This window comes from Amphibalanus amphitrite, unplaced genomic scaffold, assembly GCF_019059575.1.
Source record: "Amphibalanus amphitrite isolate SeventyFive unplaced genomic scaffold, NRLGWU_Aamphi_draft 000485F_arrow, whole genome shotgun sequence".
In the NCBI taxonomy this organism is placed as follows: domain Eukaryota; kingdom Metazoa; phylum Arthropoda; class Thecostraca; order Balanomorpha; family Balanidae; genus Amphibalanus; species Amphibalanus amphitrite.
The window spans coordinates 210,688-233,627 of record NW_024881979.1 but is presented as its reverse complement, the minus strand read 5'-3'; the positions used below and the strand labels follow the sequence as shown (position 1 = coordinate 233,627).

Here is a 22,940-nt window from a genome sequence, read left to right as displayed (position 1 = left end):
AAGAAATCACAAGATTGACGTCGCAATATCTGATCTTTCCGCCCCGCTCGTCCTTACACCGATCTCCCGCCATGCATTTCCGTGATCGAATCAGCGGCCAAAGCAGTCCGACGTCGGTAGGCGACGGCGGCGGTGCAGTGTCGCTGCCGCCACCGGTAAGTAATGTCGCCATCGGCAGCACGGGCGCACCCATACCACGACCGGTGGGTAAACAAATGGACGGCAATATAGCGGCGACACTGAGCGGCGGCACAGTTGTCACGCAGTGGCGCCCATTGTGGCGCAGCGACGGTGCTCTGCCGCACTGGCCTCAATGGTGATGAGCGAGGACCTCATTTGGACGACCTCCTGGATGGAGGTCGTTCTATGCGGCCGGTGCTCGTTTGTGGAATAGCGTGCGAAAATTGTTTTGGGAAATGAATTTCGGTGTTTGATGAGGTGTGCTGTCATTGGTGGCGAGTCTGGGACGTGCAATGACCTGTGATTGCACTTGATGTTACATGACGACACGCAGGTTAAAAGATGTGGCACAGTGTACACTAAACGCTGAAACAGGAAATAAATAAATCACTACCCAATCTTCATGCTTCAAGATATACATTTTTCATAACGAACAAATCGTCGCCAGTTAATTGCTAGCAAACTCGACGCAGCACTTTTGCAAAAGCCATGCATATTGCATAGGCATTACATTGATAAGTAATGTTATTAAAGTCCTGGTGTTAAGTTTTCAGATAACTTTTAAAACTTTCCTCCTACTTTCAAACTTTCCCTTTCGTCTTGTTAATACTCATGTTCAATATGATTAACTGGCATATGACACAATGATGAATATCAATACTAAACTAGCAGGACCTTCTACTTGGACGACATTTAAAGCGTACCCCAATTAAGCGAGCGCTAATTAAAAGCGTCTCCTCCACCTGGCCTATACCATACGCCGCCGAAGCCGCACGAACCGGCAGCCGAAGCCGAAATAGACCTCAGTGACCTTTCAATTAAATCCTCGGGTCGGCTTTGAACGCAGCCTTGCTTTGGTTCCATCACGTTTAATCAGATTGCCTCCTCTGAAAATACCGGCATCGCCTTCGTGGTCTCAGCCTCTTGTTTCCTGGCCAGATATCCAAAGTTAGCTGTCGATTCCACAAGTAAACTAAGAAGTTACTTCCTCTGGGAAGCCAAACTTCCCCAATTGGATTGAACACCGTCCAAGTCTCCACCGCAGCCATCAAACCAACTCCACTTTGGCAGCCATAAGTGGTCAGACGGCCGCTACTAACTGCTGTTGAGCCTGCCACCATGGCCCGGAGACAGGTCTGAGGGGGGGGGGGGGCGGGGTCAGTGACCCCCGCGCCGGGTCATTGCGGCTCGTCAGGGGCGGAGGTGCCAGAGGCGGTGCGCGCCATCGGTCACGAGCACCGGACGTCGCCCGCTGGGCCGCGCCGCTCGCTGCGACTCCACCGGTGATTAGCCGGAACTGAGGTCAGCCGGCCCGGCCGCGGGAGAGGGGAGGGGAGGGCTCTTAGACACAGATACTGGGGAGTGGGGAGGCTCTGAGGGCCTTCTCAGCATGACCGGGAAAATCCATACCGAGCTGGGCTCGCAACGCTTCAGGCTACAAACTCGTATAGCCTGATGAGCAGCGCTTCTCGCACCTTTACCCATGGCTTATCGCTGCCACCAGACACTTGAATCAACCTCCTAACGTCCAACCAAACATCTTAATTCCAAACCCTTGAATAGATGATTATGTTAACAATTTTGGGTTTTCGGCAACGCCAATGAACGGTAAAATAACATGCAACCACGGAAGCGCAACAAAGCTCGCGATACGTAAGCTGGTATAGGCTGTATATACTCAAGTGCTCATCGCGTTTGTTGAGTAACCGTCACCGCTGCACTGCACCATGAATGCGTTTTCATTCTCCTCCCCTGCCGTACCACCCTCTCCGCCGCACCATCATCTTGCTGCGCCGTGGGCGAAAATGGAGCGGCCGACCATCCGAGCACCACTTTTGAGCGTGTGAAGGTGGACGGTCGGTCCGCGGAGCCACACAGACGGCGTCCGAAAGCCACCCTTTATCAACGTCAGAGAGGCAGGCAGCAGCCGTTACACCCGGGCAGATGTGCAGCGTTATTTTGGCCCGGCGCCGGGTGGTACCGCGGCAACATTATCGGCAACTACCGCGAAGCTACAATGCTGGTCTCATCTTTGTTTAGTTCCTGTGCTGTGATGAGCTGAATTGAACCAATTTTGTTTAAAAGAAATCCCCCTTTTATTACTAATGCATTAAGCATAGCTGTCATGGTAAGGGAACACTCGTTATGTTCACAAGACATCTCATGCGTCATGTTGGTGTCAGGCAAATTCCATATTCCAATGTTCCAAACTTTGTTATGAAGAGTTATCCATCCACGCGTATCCCATAATATTATCCGTCTTTTCGTCGTCGCGTGGTTACGTGTAGTTTCTATTTGGGTTACGTATGCATCGCTCGTGCTGCAATGGACAGGGCGCCATCGAACTCGAGTCAGGCCACAAATTTGCGGCGCACCAGATCGGACACCGAGTGCCGGGGGAGAGTCACCGAAGCGACGCCGAACGCCGGGGGCGCCTCGCGACGGTGGCTCTTCCATAGGAGCCGAACGGCCTCCACGGCCACTAGCCCTCGCCGGACCTATTGGTTTTCTACATACGCGCCGGCCGAGGGGGGGGGGGCGGGTACGACCCCCCCCCCTCGCCGTTTCGCCCCTGGTGGAGCTAGCGCGTCGCGAAAAAAAAACGAGCGTGTGCGCCGTTACGAGACGCAGAGATTGGTACCCGATTTTAAGGTCCTAGGTCAACCGGTGACCTCTGAGGTCAGGTCAAGTGCCCCAAGGTACGGTTCAGTTTTTGGTGAATAACTTCGCAAAAAACGGCCGCAGAGCGCCGATTTTGGCAGCATCGTGTTCGTCTCGCTCAGGCGCGTCGAATGATATACTTTTTGTCCGGGTCAGGTCAACTTGGGGTGTTGACCTCAGGTCAAGGTCAGGTCAGCACCCCCAGGTCACGAAGTTGGTCGAAAGGGATCATGTCGCATATCATTCGATTCGGCAGGTCTTCCTGAGTCCATTGGTGGCTTTCCCGACTCGCTAGCTCAATTTGATCAAGAGTTATTGACGAAAAACTAATATGACCTTGATGACGTCATAAATGACGTCACGCAAGGTCAACATTGCAAAAGTGACGCATCTAACCTTGCAAGGAGTGCATAAAATCACGATTCTGTGTGCTTGAGATAGTTGGAGATCGTTCCCGGCGCCAGAATAGCAGTTTGAATTTTTCCCCATTGACTTATAATGGTGAGGTCACGAAAATGACCTGACCTCATATGACCTTTAGGAAAAATCCGAGATATACAAGTTGTGGGACTCATAATGGATACTAGATCCTGCAAGTTTCATTTCCCTGTGACATCTCCTCTGGCAGTGAGGGCGTTGCGAAGTTGCGACATCTGAAGACCGTGCAGAGGTTCACTTATGACGTCATAGGTCAGTGACCTGACCTGACCCAAAAATGCGGTTGGTGTCAAAAGATGTGGCTTGGATCAAAGGTCAGGTATGCCAAGTTTCAGCTCTCTATCGCCAGCGTGTTCGGAGCTATCGCGAAAAAACCCTATGGGGGGGCGGCACCCGCCCCCCCCCCCTCGGCCGGCGAGGGCTAGCTGTCTCAGCCGGCTGAGTTGCTGGACAGTTTGACGTTAGGAGGAAAATGAGCGCAGCGATGGAGGGTGGCGAGAGTGGAGAGCGGGGAGACATGAAGGTGCTCAGGAAGAGTGGATAAGGAGGGTAGAGAGAGAGCGGCTGGGAAGTAGATAGCGCCTAGGAGAAAAGATGAAGAGGAAGGAATTTCGCATTGTGGAGAGATTTGAACTTTTGAGACCGGATAGCTTTGAAATGGCTTGGTGCAGGCCCTTCGACATAACTCAGGTCTGGGTGAAATACGGCGAGATAGGAAGCTGTTCCGTTAACTAATCACTGCTGGCGCTGTAGTTCACCGCGCTCCTTCGGATAATCAGTAATGTGCAGTCTCGCGCCACAGCCTCCGAATATATGAGGTGCTCGGACTGATTTATGACCTTGTATCGTGCCGGGTGCCACAATTACATTACACCCGAACAGCGTCCAACAGACAGCTTTGAAAAAGACGCCAAGGCCAGCAAAGTAAATGACATTACGAGCACAGCGTACGACGGGTGAGCGGAGTCCGCCACGGCGGAAATAATCAGACCGAAGCTGGCGTCCCATTTACGTTGCCAAGAACAGAGGAACACATATGTACGTACACATAATGCACTCAATATGCGTAGGCACACATAACACGAGTTGAAAATACCATGACCTTTTAAAAATAATTATATTACATATATGGACTGGGTTAAACAATTTGCTGTCTGGCTTCTTTAATGGGGTTGGGAACTCGATTTTTTAAGAATGTATAAAAATGATCAAACTGTTTTCGCAGAATTTATGGTGCATACAATTTCCTCACAAAATCAATATGCTGAGAGAAATGGGAGAAGACAGATAGAAAACATGTTTTTCAAAGTTCTTGAAAAAGACGCTCTTGATGCTGTTACGTCACATGTCACCTTCTGCGGTTGACAAATAACGGCGCATCTGGCGCACCACCGATTACATGTTATTTCTATGTGTGAAAGAGGTTGTTTGTTTCACTCTGCCATTCGCACTGTTTTTAGCTTTAAATTATGCTAAATCATTCACGGATGTAGGTTCAGTGTCAAAAATTGATGCTCTGCCGTGTACCTACTGTTCCCATTTAACATTGAGCGCGTGGTAAATATTTTGTGTACCTCGAATTTTCAAATGAAAAACATGGTGAATCGGAAGATGCTGAAGAGCAAAAGCTCTTTCTAATACGTATTTGGCATAATTTACAATTAAACTGTTAACCTTTCTCTTATCTTATTAATAATTTCTTTGTTCTTTTTCATAAAAATAACTGAAGGCGTTGAGTGCCGATGTAATTTCTATCTACCGTGCCCTAAACTTACCAGCAACAGCAAAATTCATCTACGGTGGCAAGGGAGACTGTGAAAGAAGCGTAAGATGGATTTTAAACAATTCTTTTGTGATATACTGAAGGGCAAAGTGCAGGGAAAAGCGTACAAGTCCTGTTTTATGCCAGGCTGTTGCAGTAGCACTCATGAAACTCCGAAAAAAATCTTCGTTCATGTCCCGAGCAACATTACCCTGAGGAGATGATCGTCTGCAATAGCAAGAAGAGCTGATGCAAGTATGTACCTGGAAATCTACTAGTTAGTTGGCGGTATTGTTGTGATGATCACTGTGAGGTGAGATATTTTGTGCAAGGTCTGAGTGTAATGCCCAGGAGATGACCTCCGTTCGCCCCCTGACCGGTCAGGGTTATAAAATTTGAGTGGATGGTGGTCCGTTTGGGGTTCAGGTGTCAATTATATTTTGTTACTGTCAAACAATACATGTTATGCTGGCAGCGAATACGTGTAACGTTGGTTTTCGAAAGAGAAGTTAGAACTGTAACGGCAGAGTGCTTGCTTGTCTCATCGTAAGTATTGTAACAGTATATTGTAAGCATTGTCTAAATTGTAAGTATTGTGAGCATTGATGTATGGTAGATATCACCTCACATGATCCCGCCCTCAGATAACCCTCTCCGGTGCCCCTGTCAGTAAATGGCACCTGGATCATTACCTACAGATAAGATAATTTGTCATAATTACGGAGCGAGCGAAGCGAGCGTAGTCTTTCCTTAGATTAACGGAAATTTCTGAGTATGAGCGGCCGGCCGGCCGGCCGTGGTCACGCTTTTGCGAGGCTTATATCTCAGCAACCACTTGACCGATTTACACGCGGTAATTTTTGTAGGGCAGCTTCATTCCTTCTACCAAGTATTGGACTATTCCCGATGCATGTGGGTGACCCCTTATGCACGTGCCACGTGCAAAACGAAGAGGTGTCAATTTTGTAATTGTTGCAATATCTCGGTAACTACTTGGCCGATTGCGCTGAAAGTTGGCATGTAGGTAGGCACCCACTAGGCACTGCATATACATGTGCCAGAGTTGGGGTGCTGCTGCACGTGCGCACGTGCAGGGGTCGTTTCCAGATCTCGGGAACGGCTGGAGCGATTGCGCTCAAATTTGGTACACGGTTAGGGACCGGTTAGTAGGGTGCCGTGCACAAGTCAGTTTGGACCCATCTTGCACGTGCGCACGTGCAGGGTGCCGCTTCCAGATCTCGAGAACGGCTGGACCGATTGTGCCCAAATTTGGCACATCGCTAGAGACCAGTTAGTAGGGTGCCGTGCACAAGTCAGTTGGAGGTACCCCCTCGCAAGTTCGCACGTGCAAGGCCCACCCTCTCGCTCGCTCCGTTAGTCGCCCCAAAAGGCGTTATACTGGTTCTTAAAGAATTGGGTAGTTTTGACTCGTTTACTCGAGGCAGGTCGCGGGTCGCATTTCAATTTTTTTTTCATAGGCTTGCAATGTAAACGTCACGACTCTGACCTGACCTCAGTGGCCGTATTCACAATCACGGGTTAAGGGTAGGGGTAGGAGTAACGGGTAACGGGTTATTTTTGTGGCCGTATTCACAATCGAAGTTTCACCCCTGATGCTCGCCCGGCGCCAAGCAGACGGTACCTGGCCTGCGTGGCGCCGTCTGCGTGGCGCCGGGCGAGCATCAGGGGTAAACTTCGAATGTGAATACGGCCACAAAAATAACCCGTTACCCGTTACTCCTACCCCTACCCTTAACCCGTGATTGTGAATACGGCCACAGGTCAGATAAAATTTCTGAGATATTGGTACAAACGACACATACTGGAGGTACTGTTTTGAAGACCTGATGAGAGGAAATAGCTCCGTGAAAAAAAACTCAAGCTCTGACGTGATTGCAAACTTTTCTTAGGTGTAGCCAACAAACCCGTTCTGGTTACCTGACCTGACCTGACCCGTCATTTTTTTTTTCTGAGATGTGCGCAATGAGCATTTAGGAAAAATCACCAAATATGAGCTGAATGTCTCGCGGCGTTTGACAATTGCACAAGAAAATCCGGAAAGGCCTCCCCCGTCCGAAATAGGGTTAATCCTATATCAAGAGTTGCAGATGCCAAACATACCCAGATCTAAGACTGCAGTCGCCAGCGCCGCTGCAACGTTTTTAAAACAAACATACATACATATAACAATACATACAAACATGTTTGTTTATTTTGCATCCGTTTTGGATAATAGCAAATCATGGCGCCATCACCCGCGATAACGGTTATGATTTGAGATATATTTTTATTTAGGCCATGATAAGTTTGGCTCTAAAAACTTGTACCTATGTTTATTAATATTAGTTGGGCGGAGTTTGGTAGTTTTTTATTTAACTTGTGGTATGTTGTGCTGATTGCGGGTTGTTCAAACCTTTCAAATGTAAGGGCCTTATTGAACTCAACCGTACCCCTACACTACCCTACATACGACTGGACGCTTCCCAAGCCCGCAAGCATCACGACACCGAGATGGAATGTAGCCGGGAAATCACCCTCGCCATCTGCCTAGAGCTAATCGGTGTTGGGCGGCGTGTGGGGCGCCGCTTAGCCTATGGGGGTGCACTTTGACTTGATGGGGGTGCATTTCTAGTGGATGGGGGTGCACCTACACCCCTTTCATATGGAAAGTTGCTTCCCTTATTACAGCATGATCATTTGCACATGATCAGGGAACGGCCAGCAGACGAAGGAACTATTTCTGGATGACAGGCGAATAGCCGCTCACGCAAGGAGCGGAGCTCGGCCCCGTCCAAAGTGGCCAACAAAGCAGACAGAGGCAGCATCACATCTTCCATCAAAGAACTGGTTCCTGGCTTGGAAGATGAGCTCCATCTTTGTATCCGAGTCGGTGCTGTCAGGAATTAGCTGGTCTAATGGAGTGAGACGACTAGCCATCGTATCAGAGCTGCCTGGTCCTCGTAGCATTTGCACCGATTCTTCTCGATTGGACTCTGAATTCTGTCCCTCCTGCTTATTACTTGAGGCATTGCTATGTAGCACAGTTTCATTATCCATGCTTTGCAAACAGTGCCATAACAACACAGTTAATTAATCAGCAAGATTCTTTGCAAGTCCCAATATAGTTGACTCGCACGCGATTTGAGTGCAAAAATCAAGAGAAGTGCCAACTTGTTCCCGTAAACTATTTTGAATATTGACCTAAAAAATAAGTTATTTCCAGATAAAATAACAGCGAAATCAGTTTTCACTTGCCATTAAAACTCACAAATATTGAAGCTCCACTATTAAAGGAACATTTTAGTATATGTCATTCTTGATAAAACTTCTTAGCCACGCAATACCAGCGCAAAATAAAGAGACACTGAATAAACGACCAATCACTCCGATTCACCATAGGGAAATACATAGAAAATGTATGCCTCAACTGCGCCAAATATACAGACAGCTATATACCTACATGTGACGTCATGATTAGCCCGACCAATCAGAAGCAAGTTGTTTCCAGTCACAATGGGGTTGGGAACTCGATTTTTTAAGAATGCATGAAAATGATCAAACTATTTTCACAGAATTTATGGTGCATACCATTGCCTGATAAAATCAATAAGCTGAGAGAAATGGGGGAAGAAAGATAGGAAACTTGTTTTGAAAAGTTCTTGAAAAAAGATGCTCTTGATGCTGTTACGTCACATGTCACCTTCTGCGGTTGACAAATAATGGCGCATCTGGCGCACCACAGATTACATGTTATATCAATGGGTGAAAGATGTTGTTTGCTTCACTCTGCCATTCGCGCTGTTTTTAACTTTAAATTATGCTAAAACATTTACGGATGAAATGTTCAGTGTCAAAAATTGATGTGTCTGCCGTGTACTATATTCCCACTTAACATGAGCGCGTGATAAACATTTTATGTACCTCGAATTTTCAAATGATAAAGATGATGAATCGGAGGATGCTGAAAAGCAAAAGCTCATTCCAATATTTGGACTACTTTACGATTAAAATGTTTACATTCCTGTTATCTTATTGATCATTTATTTGTTCTTTTTTATGAAAATAACTTCAGGCGTTGAGAACCGAGGTAATTTCTATCTACCGTGCCTTAACTTACCAGCAACAGCAATCTATCTACGCCCTACGGTGGCAAGGGAGACTGTGAAAGAAGCGTAAGATGGATTCTAAATAATTATTTTGTGATATACTGAAGGGCAAAGTGCAGAGAAGAGCGTACAAGTCCTGTTTTGTGCCAGGCTGTTGCAGTAGCACTTATGAAACTCCGAAAACGATCTTCGTTCATGTCCCGAACAACATTACCCTGAGGAGATGATCGTCTGCAATAGCAGGAAGAGCTGATGCAAGTACTTTGAAATCCACTATCAAGTCGGTGCTATTGTTGTAATGATCACTGTGAGGTGAGATATTTTGTGCAAGGGCTGAGTGTAATGCCCAGGAAATGACCTCCATTCGCCCCCTGACCGGTCAGGGTTATAAAATTTGAGTGGATGGCGGTCCGTTTGGGGTTCAGATGTCAATTGTATTTTGTTACTGTCAAACAATACATGTTATGCTGGCAGCGAATGTGTGTAACGTCGTTTTTCGAAGCAGAAGTTAGAACTGTAACGGCAGAGTGCTTGCTGGTCTCATCGTAAGTATTGTAAGTGTTGTAAGCAAAAGCATTGTCAATATTGTAAGTATTGTGAGCATTGATGTATGGTAGATATCACCTCACATGATCTCGGCTCAGATAACCCTCTCCGGTGTCCCTGTCAGTAAATGGCACTTGAATCATTACAGATAAGATAATTTGTCATAATTCTTAAAGAATTGGGTGGTTTTGACTCGTTTACTCGAGGTGCAGGTCGCATTTCAATACTTTTCCATAGGCTTGCAATGTAAAGGTCACGACTCTGACCTAACCTCAGGTCACAGATAAAAAATTCTGAGATATACAAACGACACATACTGCAGGTACTGTTTTGAAGACTTGATAAGAGGAAATAACTTCGTGAAAAACTCAAGCTCTGACGTGTTTGCAAACTTTTCTGAGGTGGGGTCAACAAACCCGCTCTGGTTACCTGACCTGACCTGACCCGGATTTTTTTTTTTTTGCTGGGATGTGCGCAATGAGCATTTAGGAAAAGTCACCAAATATGAGCTGAATGTCTCGCGGCGTTTGGCAATTGTACAAGAAAATCCTGAAAGGTCTCCCCGTCCGAAATAGGGTTAATGTGTATATGAAGAGTTGCAGATGCCAAACATACCCAGATCTAAGACTGCAGTTCCCAGCGCCGCTGCAACGTTTTTAAAACAAACATACATAGGACATACAAACATGTACATAGGATACATAGGATACATAGGATGACAGGCGAATAACCGCTCACGCAAGGAGCGGAGCTCCGCCCCGTCCAAAGTGGCCAACAAAGCAGAGACAGAGGCAGCATCACATCTTCCATCAAAGAACTGGTTTCTGGCTTGGAAGATGAGCTCCATCTTTGCATCCGAGTCGGTGCTGTCAGGAATCAGCTGGTCTAATGGAGTGAGAGTAGTGAGACGACTAGCTATTGTATCAGAGCTGCCTGGTCTTCGTAGCATTTGCACCGATTCTTCTCGATCGGACTCTGAATTCTGTCCCTCCTGCGTATTACTTGAGGCATTGCTATGTAGCTAAGTCTTTGGCAGAGTTTCGTTATCCATGCTTTGCAAACAGTGCCATAACAACACAGTTAATTAATCACCAAGCTTCTTTGCAAGTTCCAATACAGTTGAATCGCACGCGATTTGAGTGCAAAAATCAAGAAAAGTGCCAACTTGTTCTCGTAAAATATTTTGAATATTGACCTAAAAAAATGAGTAATTTCCAGATAAAATAACAGCGAAATCAGTTTTCGCTTGCCAATAAAACTCACAGATATTGAAGCTCCATTATTAAAGGAACATTTTAGTATATGCCATTCTTGATAAAACTTCTTAGCCACGCAATACCAGCGCAAAATAAAGAGACACTGAAAACACGACCAATCACTCCGATTTACCATAGGAAAATACATAGAAAATGTATGTCTCAACTGCGCCAAATATACAGACAGTTATATACCTACATGTGACGTCATGATTAGCCCGACCAATCAGAAGCAAGTTGTTTTCAGCCACAAATAATTAATTTCTGAACTAACTAGGCATTTTTTTAACAAAGTGATTTTAAATTAAATCATTAAAAATTCTGAGCTTTTTTATTTTACCAAAACATACAGAGCATGCAGATAGGTCCCAACCCTATTAATTAATTTTTGAGCTAACTAGGCATTTTTTTAACAAATTGATTTTAAATTAAATCATTAAAAATTCTGAGCTTTCTTATTTTACCAAAACATACAGAGCATGCAGATAGGTCCCAACCCTATTACTGAATAATGTTAATCCGATAGCAATTTTATGTCGTTATGACGCTAATAAAAGTAAAATGATGAAGCTTGGTTATAACAAACACTTCGTTCAATAGTTTGCGATGAAGACGAAGCATTAATCAAGCAAGAAAACTGCATTGTCTCATAAACCAAGTGCACATGCCCTATGTATGCATCAATCATCATATTATAAAACACGATAGCTAAGTGCAGCTAAACGGGCTTTGAAACGGACACATGCAAAAGTATCTACTTGTATCTGCTGAAGACATCACGCAGAGCAAATTATAGAGCCTTGAATGACACTAAGTCACGCGCTACGCTTGCATAATTCATGTGACACCGGAATTAACGTAAGTACACGCATCAAAGGTATTCTTTGATCAAAGGCTGAGACATCTACAGAATATACATTTGTCCTATGACAAAGGTAATGAGGTCATACTGCATTTGCCCATTTCCATATAGAGTTCATGGCCCACATATGGGCTTCTTACCCAATAAGCTACTGTGATAAGATTTAAGAACTACGATTTTTTCATTCATTCATTTGTTAGCGATTGTAGGCCATGCCAAATTTTATTTTGAATATTGGTGAATATGTTTTTAAATAAAACAATACCATGAATCACAGGGCTGCGGAGTCGGAGTCGGAGTCGGAGTCGGCCGGAGTGGACAGTTCTGACCGGAGTCGGAGTCTAAGTCGCTTTTGGAAACCAGAGTCGAAGCCGTAGTCGGAGTCACCAAAAATTCAGTGACACCGCAGCCATGATTATTTATTAGCAAATTAGCAAAATATCTCCCTGTTTTGTCTATATACATAATCATGTATTTTCAACTTTTTGTTCTGTTACCGTTGTATATGCTTTTCCTTTCTCCGGGATGAAGGATATAATAAAGAATCGCATCACATGGCGCCTCGACTGTGCGCGGCTATGATGCACAAGAGGCACAGATGTTATCATTGCTAATCAATGTGCAGGGAAAACACCGGTCCCCGGGCGTCTCTCTGCGGCACTGACTCGCGGGATGATTGTCGAAAAGTGTGTTTGTAGGGACTAGGGTAGAACTGTTACTGGGCAATCAAAGCCCTCATAACAGCTCGTAGCCAACAGAACATGTCAAACCTAAGACACAAATAGAATGAGAGAATTCGTATAGGTTCCAGCAATATGAATAGACAGAACAATAATATGGACGAGACAATGCTTATTTCATTGCTCACAAAGTCAATATCATACTTCAGGTGATTACGACCGTGGTATAGATAAAATAATTTACAAAACGTGTTTGCTATTTATTAAACGCATGTTTGCTATCAGACATCAAAAGTGTCTCGGCCAAAGAGAGCTGATACCAAGTGCAAGACGAGTGCGGTACAAATGGCACCCAAAAGTCATGCAACTGACCTGCAAGAGTCACAATATCTAAATGAGGCCTATAAATCAAAATGTAGACTTCTGGAAACATTGACCAGCGACTTCTTTTGCAACGGGCGAGTCGCAAGAGGAACCCGATTGCGTAGGAATTCAAAATCAAAAGATAAGAATTCATTTCAAGGTCTCTTTCTTGCCTAACGAATCCCTAAAAACGCATTTTATTTTATGCACGACAGTATGCATACGCATTATTCCGCATTTATGACTAGTTTAGTTAAACATTTTTAAGTTTAAAGTACCGAATACATATTTAACGGTTGGCCTATGCATCATAGAATTCTCACAAATGTAAGCAAATATTCTAAAGCATGAAATTCTTGAAAGACACTTAAATGTAAATATCAATTTCGATTTTAAAGTGATTGGCAGGAGTCCTTTATATTGAGTTTTATCTGGACTCGCATAAGCATGCCTTTACTTCAGCCCAAAGTGACTGTAAAACTTTACCAGAAACCTGTTTGATTTTACGTAAGCTGCCCCTAATGTATTCTGCATCGCTGAGCCACCCGATCGTCGGGCGCCGATCCCACCGGACGGGTCCGGCGAATTCACAGATTGACCGATCGCTCGTCAGTGCGCCGCTGTCAGCGCTGACAGCCGTGCCGCGGCCCTCTGACAGACCCTGACAGCCGTCCGACAGCAGGTATTGGCAATATCCGTCCATCGAGCCGCCCGAGTCCCGGGCCCCGGGCCGCCTCTCGCCTCAGGGAACATATTGAAGCCCCGACCGAGTTCGGACGCGAGCCGCTGGCCGAATTTACATCCCGTTCGGTTTGTGTTGCGGCCGATCGACTTCCTGTCAGAGCCGCTCCGAAAATCGACACAAATGTGACCGGTCAGCCCAGGGGCTAAGCCGCCGAGCAGCCCTGAATCCCCGACCGACGGCAGTAAATCACGCCCAGAGCTGTGCGCAGACGGAGGGTTTTGCTGGGCACGTCCGGAGCGTGCCGCCTGCAGAGGGTTGGGCTAGCCCCGATTGTCCGCTGGCACACCAGATATTGACAGGGTCGCGGGCACGGCCGGAAAGGCACGGACCGATCCCTGCCGTGCTGACAGCGGCGGATACCAGCCGACGGAACGGGCCGTGCCGTGCCCCGGGCGCCGTCGGGAGCGACTGCCTGTTGACACAACCCAGGGCGGCGCGAGATCGACGAGCGATCGACGCGGTCATGAGGTGAACTGAAGCCCGAGTGGCACTGATTGAACACCCTTGGGTGGCTGGTGCAGCACTTCAGCAACGTAATGATTGGATGCTTCAGTGATAGACTGGTTGAGTGGGACGACTGCTTTAAAACAATTTGTGAGTGTAGATTGCTCGTAAAGCTCAGATAAACGTGATCGGGCACAATTCGCGCTGATTTCGGCATCAGCTTTTAGATACAATGCAACAGAAATGCCTAGGATGAGTGCAAGGTAAGTGTTCATAGGGATGTGGATAAATTTTTATCAATACACAATTGTTTCTGATAAATGAGCATGAACAGAGTGGCTAGAACAATGTCATCTAAGATATTCCCTTCCACTCGAGGAAGGCGGCACGCTAGCCATCCTGTTTTAGCAGCCTTCTTTTTGGCAAAAATGCACACCTATATAGGACAAATATGTCGCGCCACTAGTTAAAGTTCTTGCCCCATTGCCTGCTTAATAATTGAAAACAGCGCACTGTATTTTCTACTATATAATGCAAATAAATTATTCGCGTTTTCTTTGACTTTGCCGTGCAATAATCACATTTGTGGATAAGCTTCGCTTTTTACAGTGCAGTTAAGTCCTTTGAACAGATGCATTGTCCGGCCTTCGCCAGATTCCAGCTCCGGCTTTATGCGTCAGACTGGCCGCTTGTTTTGGTCGTCTAAGTGCACCATTTTCCTGTTTTAGCGGCTTTCTCCTCTTCAGAGACGGCCATTTTTTGTCGGCCGAGCCCGGCACTCACAGAAGCAGCGGGCTACCGTTTCCGATGTGAGACCCGCAGACCTCAACTCCGCCCGCCCTCCCCGGGCCCCTCCCCCTCCGGAGCCACTTCCCAAGCCCCTCCCCCGCCCGGCAGACGGCACGCTAGCCGCCCATTAGAGCACGCGCCGGCGCGGAGAGCGGCGGCACATGCATACAACGCCCACCTCCGTACATATACGTGGGATGTGAGGAGGCGTTAGGTGCCGACAGTGCCATATGAATCAATGATTAGCTGCCTCATAACCAGAAGTTCATTCGTGCCCCAGCGCGGCGTCTGGCCAGTGATTTCCATGAGCACGTCCAGACCAGTTTTGATAAGAAACTCGTTTGCGATTATGTCGAAATGCCAGTAACCTATTTACAGCTGATGATACCAAAGGCGATGACACATGCTGTAATCAGCTGCACCGAAAGTGAATGTCAGTTGGATAGTAATAGTCACGTTGAAATCAGCTCAACTGGTCCATATCATGCGAGAACACAGCACGGACCAAATGAGGAATTAAGTAGTCTGACCTGACCAGGCAGTCGAAACAGTCTGAATCGGACCGAACTGGACCGAACCGAATTACGCTGAGGCTATGTAGGTGTGAATGTTGAACAACGGTCAAAGTAGTTGAATGAAACTAGATAAGGTAGGTAAAGAAAAACGGGTAGATCGAAAACAGAGTTGGTCGAAATGTTGTGGCTTGACTCGGACTAAATGAAAAGCTTATCATTTTTTTACGTTTAATATTTTGAACAAAGCAGCAACATTTCCATTTGCGGCAGAGCCTCGTTCCATCATTCGTGCATTGTCTGCCGTTCATAAACAAGTTGGCGGTTTCTCCAAAGCGCTGCGCCTTTTCCCTACGAAAAGAAGGAAATCGCTACCGGAAAGCAATAAATCCTTCCGATTTTACAGCCAGTAGGCACATCGCCAACAACAGGCTTCAGCGCCGAGTGGCCGGTGTGCGAAACAAAGCACAGCTCGGAACAGTGATCAAAGGAATCTCCAAAACGCTAATGGTAGCCAAAGTGGCCACGGATAATCGATTTTATACAGCATGAATTTCTACTTGTCTTGCCTTTTTCAGCAGACCTCGCATAGCTCTGCGATACTTTGTAACCAGGACTTGTGTGAACATTGCAAGTTTTTATCCTATGAAAACTCCTAATGCATTGCAGTCACGAATCTAAATTGTACCGCATACTATACAAAATGGGTAATAAACCCACGAAACTTAAGCATTATCCTTGGCTTAATGATGCTAGAATGGGTGGCAGCTGAGCCTAAGGGCATGCTGACATGCTGAAAACTGCATTGAAAAGCCGGAACGCATTAGCCCCAACACGCCAAGGAGTTCCTATCAGACCAGCGTCGGGCGAGGCAAGGCCATGCGCCGCGCCGGCCGGTCGGTAGGAGCTGGGGTCACGATGCAACTGCAGAGCACGTGTCCGTCACTGTCCACGGAACGGGGTCGCCCTGCTTCAGAGGCCTTCAGAGGTATTAGCATCACTAACAATTTAGCAGCTGTGAATCTGTGTCAGATAATATTCTGCTTGACCGCCTAAGTCTCACGTGAAGCTCATACTATGTGGCGTTCCACTGAAACTTTAATGAGTGACAAAGGCATTGCGTGCAGGTGAAGTGACAGGGATCTGATGCAAGTTCCCTTTCCATCAAATAAGTGAATACCACGAATTCTTTTGGAGAAATGTTGAGCTTAACATACAGAGGAGCAGACTGGAATTGACATCGCTTCTAACATCTTGAAAAGAAGAAATATGCGAGCATCACTGGTGCAGTTGGGTTGGCAGTGTAAATAGAAAAATGCAAAAAAAGTCACCTCTTATAGGAGGTGACGTTTTATTTTGCATTTTTCTATTCTATTTTTCTAAACAAGTATACTTGTCTTTAACACTCATGGAATAATCTCGAATGATTAGTGACTCTTAACCCTCGCATGTGTGCGGCGTTTGCCAGCTTCTAATGTGTAGGGGGGGGGGGGTCGGTTGGACCCCCCTTGCCGTTTGGCCCCTGATCGAGCTAGAGCTTCGCCGAAAAAACGAGCGTGTTGCCCGTGACAAGAGGAAGCCGATGATACCCAATTTTAAGGTCCTAGGTCATTGGTTGACCTTCCAGGTCAGGTCAACGACCCAAAGTCGGGAAAATCGGGACCTGTTAGAAAGTCGTAAAGTGTGGCTGCTAAGGGGTTTTTCGGGGTGCTGATCACGAATATCGTGTTAGTTTTGATCACAGATGATGTCTTTAAGCATTTAGACCAGGTCGGGTCAGGTCAGGTCAGGTCAACCAGTAGGCGTCGTGACGGGTATTCGTAGTACGTGTCAACCGCCTCTGACAGCTTCGTAACATGTTACGAAGTCACCAAAACTACTTCGTAAATGTTCAAATGGTTGCTAAATTCGAATTCAGCTCCAAAAACTAGCCTAGAAACATGTAAACTCGAAAAAGTGACCCGAGGTCACCCGAGGTCACCAAAGGTCAATGGCCTGACCTGACCTTCAGTGACCTTGACACACACGGGAGTAACATCAAATCACATGTTGGAACGTTTGAAACCACGAAAAGCTTGCAAACACGCGGCTAGTGCGAGCCGACATACGCGAAATCGCGATTCCGGCCAAACATGGTCTCAGAAAAGAGGTCACAGGTCAAAGGTCATTTGGGTCAGGGTCATGAAATTTTCAGGGTAGGGGTAAAATTGATCAATGCGAGGGTACTGAAAGTTTCGTCGCGATCGGCCGCTTTTTACGCGAGTTATTCGCGAAAAACCATGGGGGGGGGGGTCCATCCGACCCCCCCCCCCCTACACATGCGAGGGTTAAGAGTATAACAATGCAAACTTCGCAATCTTTCAAATAATTTTTTATTTCTTTTTTTTTTAGAGTCTGTAGGTATAAAAAAGTCAACAAATCATTTGTTGTTTTATTACAAAGGCACTGCTTCACGTAAATGTTACAAACTTGCTGCCATTGTTTTCATCTTCATCCATTCCAAGAGCGGTTGAGACTTTCGAACCGAAAGGAAAAGCTCGCGAAAACACTTGAACGTGATTCATAATTATTGGTCAGTGATCTTAGAAACCGTTCAGGTATTACCGCGCGTTCGGGACAGCAGCAAGACTGCGGTACAACAACAAAGGGAAAACAACAACAAATGCACGTTAATTTTGGAAACGTTGACCACTGAAGCATCCCACTCAACTATGAGGTGCAAAAGATGCTTTCAAACCCATACGCTGACAAAGACAGTCTGTACCAGCGATGTTTTCTGTCCTTTGTGGAAATATTCGGCACCCGTGGCGAACAGCCACTATTCATGTGCAGACATTCCACAATCTAGAGTCACGGTAGATCGGTTGGACGGCACGGCGTTATGATATACGTCACAACGTTACGGTCACAGGTCATAGCGCTACCATACTCGTCACAGCGCCTTCATACGTGTCACGAGATTACGTTATACGTCACAGCGTGACAATTACATACATGTACGTACCTAAAAAAGTTGCAATGTACGTACGTGACCATGTGTCGTGATTACATTTAACGCAATAGCTATTTGCAAGTCCAGACTGCAGGACAACACTTTCTGGCCATATTGGAAGAGCCTTTAGTGTGATCCTGAACACAGCATTGGCAATAAAACTCCATGAAACGATCACATGCTTTCAAGTAAAAGGCCAGTGAGTATTGAAGCGCATACGAAAAAGCATTGCATAAGCATGTGAAGCGACCTGTGATTCATACAAGCAGTTGCAGTATCCTTATGCGTAGTTTAGAAGCTAGATAGGTATTGGATGAACGATATCGATTTTTGGAGTGGATTGCATTTGGTGAGATTGAGTTCGCCTCTGTGCCATGAGGGAAAGTATTTTATTGATATTGCCAGTGGCCCATCGGCGCTGCTCGGCGCCGCCTCAGCGTGACTTTATGTCCCACGACTCGGCCCGTTCGGGGGAAAACTCGAAACCATGATATCGAGAGTGTGTAGTTTAAAGTAAAAGTGAATTACAGAGTTATTTTCATTACCTACCTTCTGAAAAAATAAAATATATTTCACGACCAGCTTCAGCCGTTAGTTTATCGTAAAACAAAGTAGACAGAACGGACAAGTTGGTAAAGATAGTAACTTGATGCCAGACTGTTTTCATGTTATAGTGGCAAAAAAAAAAATAAGGTAGATGATTTTTGGCTATGATTCAAACCGATGACATTTATCAAGAATGCATCCGGGTATGACATGCCGTTAAACTATGCGCATGAATGCGTCCAATACCACATAGGGGCTCGTTCATCTCGATTCTGTCAGTATTCAGAGCTGCTTACATGGCGGCGGTCGCCGGTTTCCGTCTTATCTGAGCCCAACATTCCACGCCGCTCTTGGCGGGACCGGCGCCGACCCTCGCAAAGTTGCCGAATGGTAGTATAATCTCCGAAAAGCACGACCTCTAACTTCAAGCTCAACAGACTGGAAACTGATTTTAATTACAGTCCTGTGATAGCTGAAAGTTTGATGCAAGAGTCGTTTCAGAGAAAAGGGAAAAGCACGCCGAAAATGAGGAAAATGTAAATCTGAGTGTGTTCAGAAGGTAGAAAAACAGTAACGGTTGAACTAGCAGCAAAGCGTTAATCGAGCCGCTGGTTTTAATTAGGACCTGATCGTCAGATCCGACTACCAAACATGTATGTATCTCACGTTTTCCTAATCGGGTAGATTACAAATATCTTGATTATAAAAGAAAATGATTATTCGTGTGTATTACTACCATAAAAACACTACAATATTAAGCTCATTTGTCAGTTGGCAAGGAAAGAGGAACATCACCATGGCATGTGAACGAATTGAATACCTATACCTATATCATCGGCAAGTGATAACACGTGTTAAGCTACATTATTACGAATTGCATGCACATTGAACAATAAATATGGAAATAATGGAGCGTATATATCATACGCCGTGCGCCGAGAACTGTCCTGCTGCGCCAACGCTGCACTGGACGGCCGGCCGCCACCGCAGCGAACACCCTGCACTGGTAGACTGTACCGCCACACTCTGATGTAGTGCGGGCTAGTCTACCCGACAGGCATATCTGTCTCGGGCAGCCTAACCGACGCTCGGCGTTTGACGAAATCACTTTTAGCAACAAAAAGTTATTGTTGCTCCTTGCTAATATTTTTCACTGTACTGTATTGACTGTATTGATATGTAACAAATTACAAAGAGCATACAATAATGATGCTATGAAAGACAATGGGACCGCCCCGCTTCACACTCCCATGGTTAATTCAAACGTTCTTTTCATATCAGATACTTCCAGTCTGCATGAGCAAGTTACTAAGCAAGAAAGTAAAATAAGTATGATTAATTTCACATTCCATGACAACCACTTTGCGCGCCTAGCGCTTAACGCCATTGCCTATTGGATTTTTTGTTGCTCTGTGCATGTATTGCCCCATACACTGTTTCTGATTATTTCCACCGCCTGCTACTGTATGGCGGCTATATTACCAAGGCACATTCAACGGCCATATTCATGGACGTGGGCAGTCCCGGCTTTCAATCGGCGTGGCTGCCGGGCACCTATCAATCAGCACTAACTGCTCGCCTGCATGACTGGCATTTATAGACCGGTCGGCACCGGGGCCTATGACCAACGGTCGCGTCCGCCTGACCTCAGTCTGTAGCGGCCGCGGGTCGGCGGCGACCACCATCCACTAATGCCTCGCCTCTACGGACCAGCCCGTCTGAAATCTGGCCATAAACGAGCCCTTAGTCTCAATTAGAGGTAACAAGGCACCATCCGCGGCGGCTGGCCTACCGCGGAGCTCGGCGGCCCCTGAACGAGCCGGGCCGGCGACCGGCGGCCGGGAGCGGTCATGGCCACAAGCGGACCGCGGCCGGCGTGTTCCGCCCACAAATGGGGTCGTTATCAGCGCAACCGGCCCCCGGATGGGACGTGGCTTCCCCGGCCAGCGCGGCCCAGGCGCCGGCCGGCGGAGATGTATGGTGGCTCGCCCCGGTCATAATTGACCAGCTGAGACCACACAGCCCACCTGGTACCCGCTCGTGGGCTCAGGTCGAGACCGTACCCCTTCCTCTCACACTCCCTCCAACCGAGTCCGCTGGGCCGACCCGGCCACACCACATCACTGACCTGCTGCATACGTTTGACCTCGCCGACGCGGCAGGGCAGAGCACAGACAGAGAGCGGGGTGGTCTGCGGCTCGTCTGCCCCGTGCCACTGCACGTCAGCCGGGTCCAGGTGCAGGCCGCCGTCCCAGCTGCCGATCACCTGGCGGACGGAGCAGAGTCAGCGGTCTGGCAGAGGTCTGCACAGCGCTAGAAACATGAATTCTGGACTATCTGATGCAGGACTCAGAAGTATGCACACTGCACAGGGAAACAAAGGACCTGACGTGAGAGGAAAGAAGTCAGGGTTCTGATTTAGACGATGTCTTGAAAGCTGAAAGGATTAATCATCGCCTCAAAACTATTCGGCATTAGCTGGTGAAAACGAAACTTGATATCTCTTAGAAAATGAATTACCTGATTTTACATTTCTCACAACAAACGAGGGAACAACCACTAGACTAGAAAAAGTCTCCATTCAACCACACTGGCACTGACACATTCCGCCAAGTGTATGAAGTTGCCCTTTGAGTGGCACACATTCACTGCCACTCACACCTCAGTGCTGTCAATATGTAAATACTCGTAGTAAGTACACCGACCTTTCCATAATCCAGCTGTTAACCCCGACATTAGCTCGACGCACCCCGATAAAACTTGAGCACCCCGCATCTGAGCCCGCATGGAAGCCAGCGAGTACGGCTCGCGGGCGCGACGGTAAACTCTGCTGATTAACTATGCATGACATGACACCCTGTCATGGTTCAGTGGCAATAAACAGCCACCATCGGGCGCGGCATGGGCGGCAGATTGCCGGCGGCAACGACAGGATCGGCCGCGGAGCAGGATGACCCGCCAGAATGGCGCTCCGGTTAGGGCCAGGTCAGAGGTGGATCAGCGGCAGGCGGCCAACTGCAGTAGCGCAGATGTGATTGTGGAAATCAGTGGCAGAAGGGAGGATAATCTCTCAATGTCCGGCTCACATCCCCACAAAACACCAGATGCAATCTAGAGTGTGCTTGTGACCTTTCTGAGATACTGTGACCGTAGTTCTTCCTGAGATTGAAGAGATTGAGATTGAAGATCTCAGCATTGAAAATGGCGTTTAGTGCCTGGATGCATTTATAAAAAAATATATATACAGAAAAGAGCGAGCTTTTGTGTTTTCATTGCATACCGTGATATATCCAAGAAACCTATAGCAAACTTGCGTTTCAGCAGCTTAAAAGGCAAAGAAAAGACACTCCACTGAGCTCACGACTCACCGTATAAGCGCCTTGGCCGTCCCTGCTGCGCTGATAATTGAAGATGGTGTAGCGAGCCAGGCCGTCTCCACGCTCATCGAACATCACTTTACTGTCAGCCATGTCTGTCGGCGAAACAACACAAAAGGTCATATGGCCATTTGATCATACTGTATGTGGTATAGATGTTTATGCTGAGCATGGTCATACATATAAATAATTGTCATGTGGTGTTATAATCGGCGCCTTTATGGCCTGTATTAGTAACAGCGTTTGCTCAAATGACTGCTAAGACGTGGATAGATGCTTAGTCAGAGCCTACGTATAGCAATGCCATCGGTTTGCCATTCGCCGCTGTATTTCGGGACTTAACCCGCGAGTTGCTGGGGGGGGCGTTAAACGCCCCCACTTTTTTCGCCGGGCCATAGCATAAAAATGGCGCGCCGCAGGCGCGCCAAATTTTGGGTACCTGTAGGGAATTGATTGAAGTTTTTTGTGACAAAGTTTCAAAAAAAATCGGTCGGAAAATTTTTGAGATATCGAGGTTTTAGTGACGTCATGATTTCTGAATTTTCGACCAAAAACGGCATATGTTCAAAAAATCATATAAAATCACAGAATAGACATACAGACATGCCGTAAACGCCATTAGAATGCCAATACCATGAACAATCAAATGGCTATCTTCGATTATTGATTATTGTTCCACAA

General features: G+C 46.7%; 2 protein-coding genes across 2 annotated transcripts in view; both read right to left on the bottom strand.

The window, feature by feature from the left end:
* The window catches only part of LOC122392409 (metabotropic glutamate receptor-like), a 39,041-nt gene extending 18,307 nt beyond the window's left edge, over window positions 1-20,734 (bottom strand). The window contains exon 1 of the mRNA XM_043387233.1: window positions 20,675-20,734. Coding sequence (XP_043243168.1) covers window positions 20,675-20,734 — 60 coding nt within the window. The remainder of the gene's footprint in view (window positions 1-20,674) is intronic.
* Window positions 20,735-20,785: 51 nt separating this feature from the next.
* LOC122392408 (metabotropic glutamate receptor-like) overlaps window positions 20,786-22,940 on the bottom strand; it is a 29,445-nt gene continuing 27,290 nt past the window's right edge. Inside the window, exons 3-4 of the mRNA XM_043387232.1 lie at window positions 22,251-22,354; window positions 20,786-21,148 (exon numbers count right to left, since the gene is read on the bottom strand). Coding sequence (XP_043243167.1) covers window positions 20,786-21,148; window positions 22,251-22,354 — 467 coding nt within the window. The remainder of the gene's footprint in view (window positions 21,149-22,250; window positions 22,355-22,940) is intronic.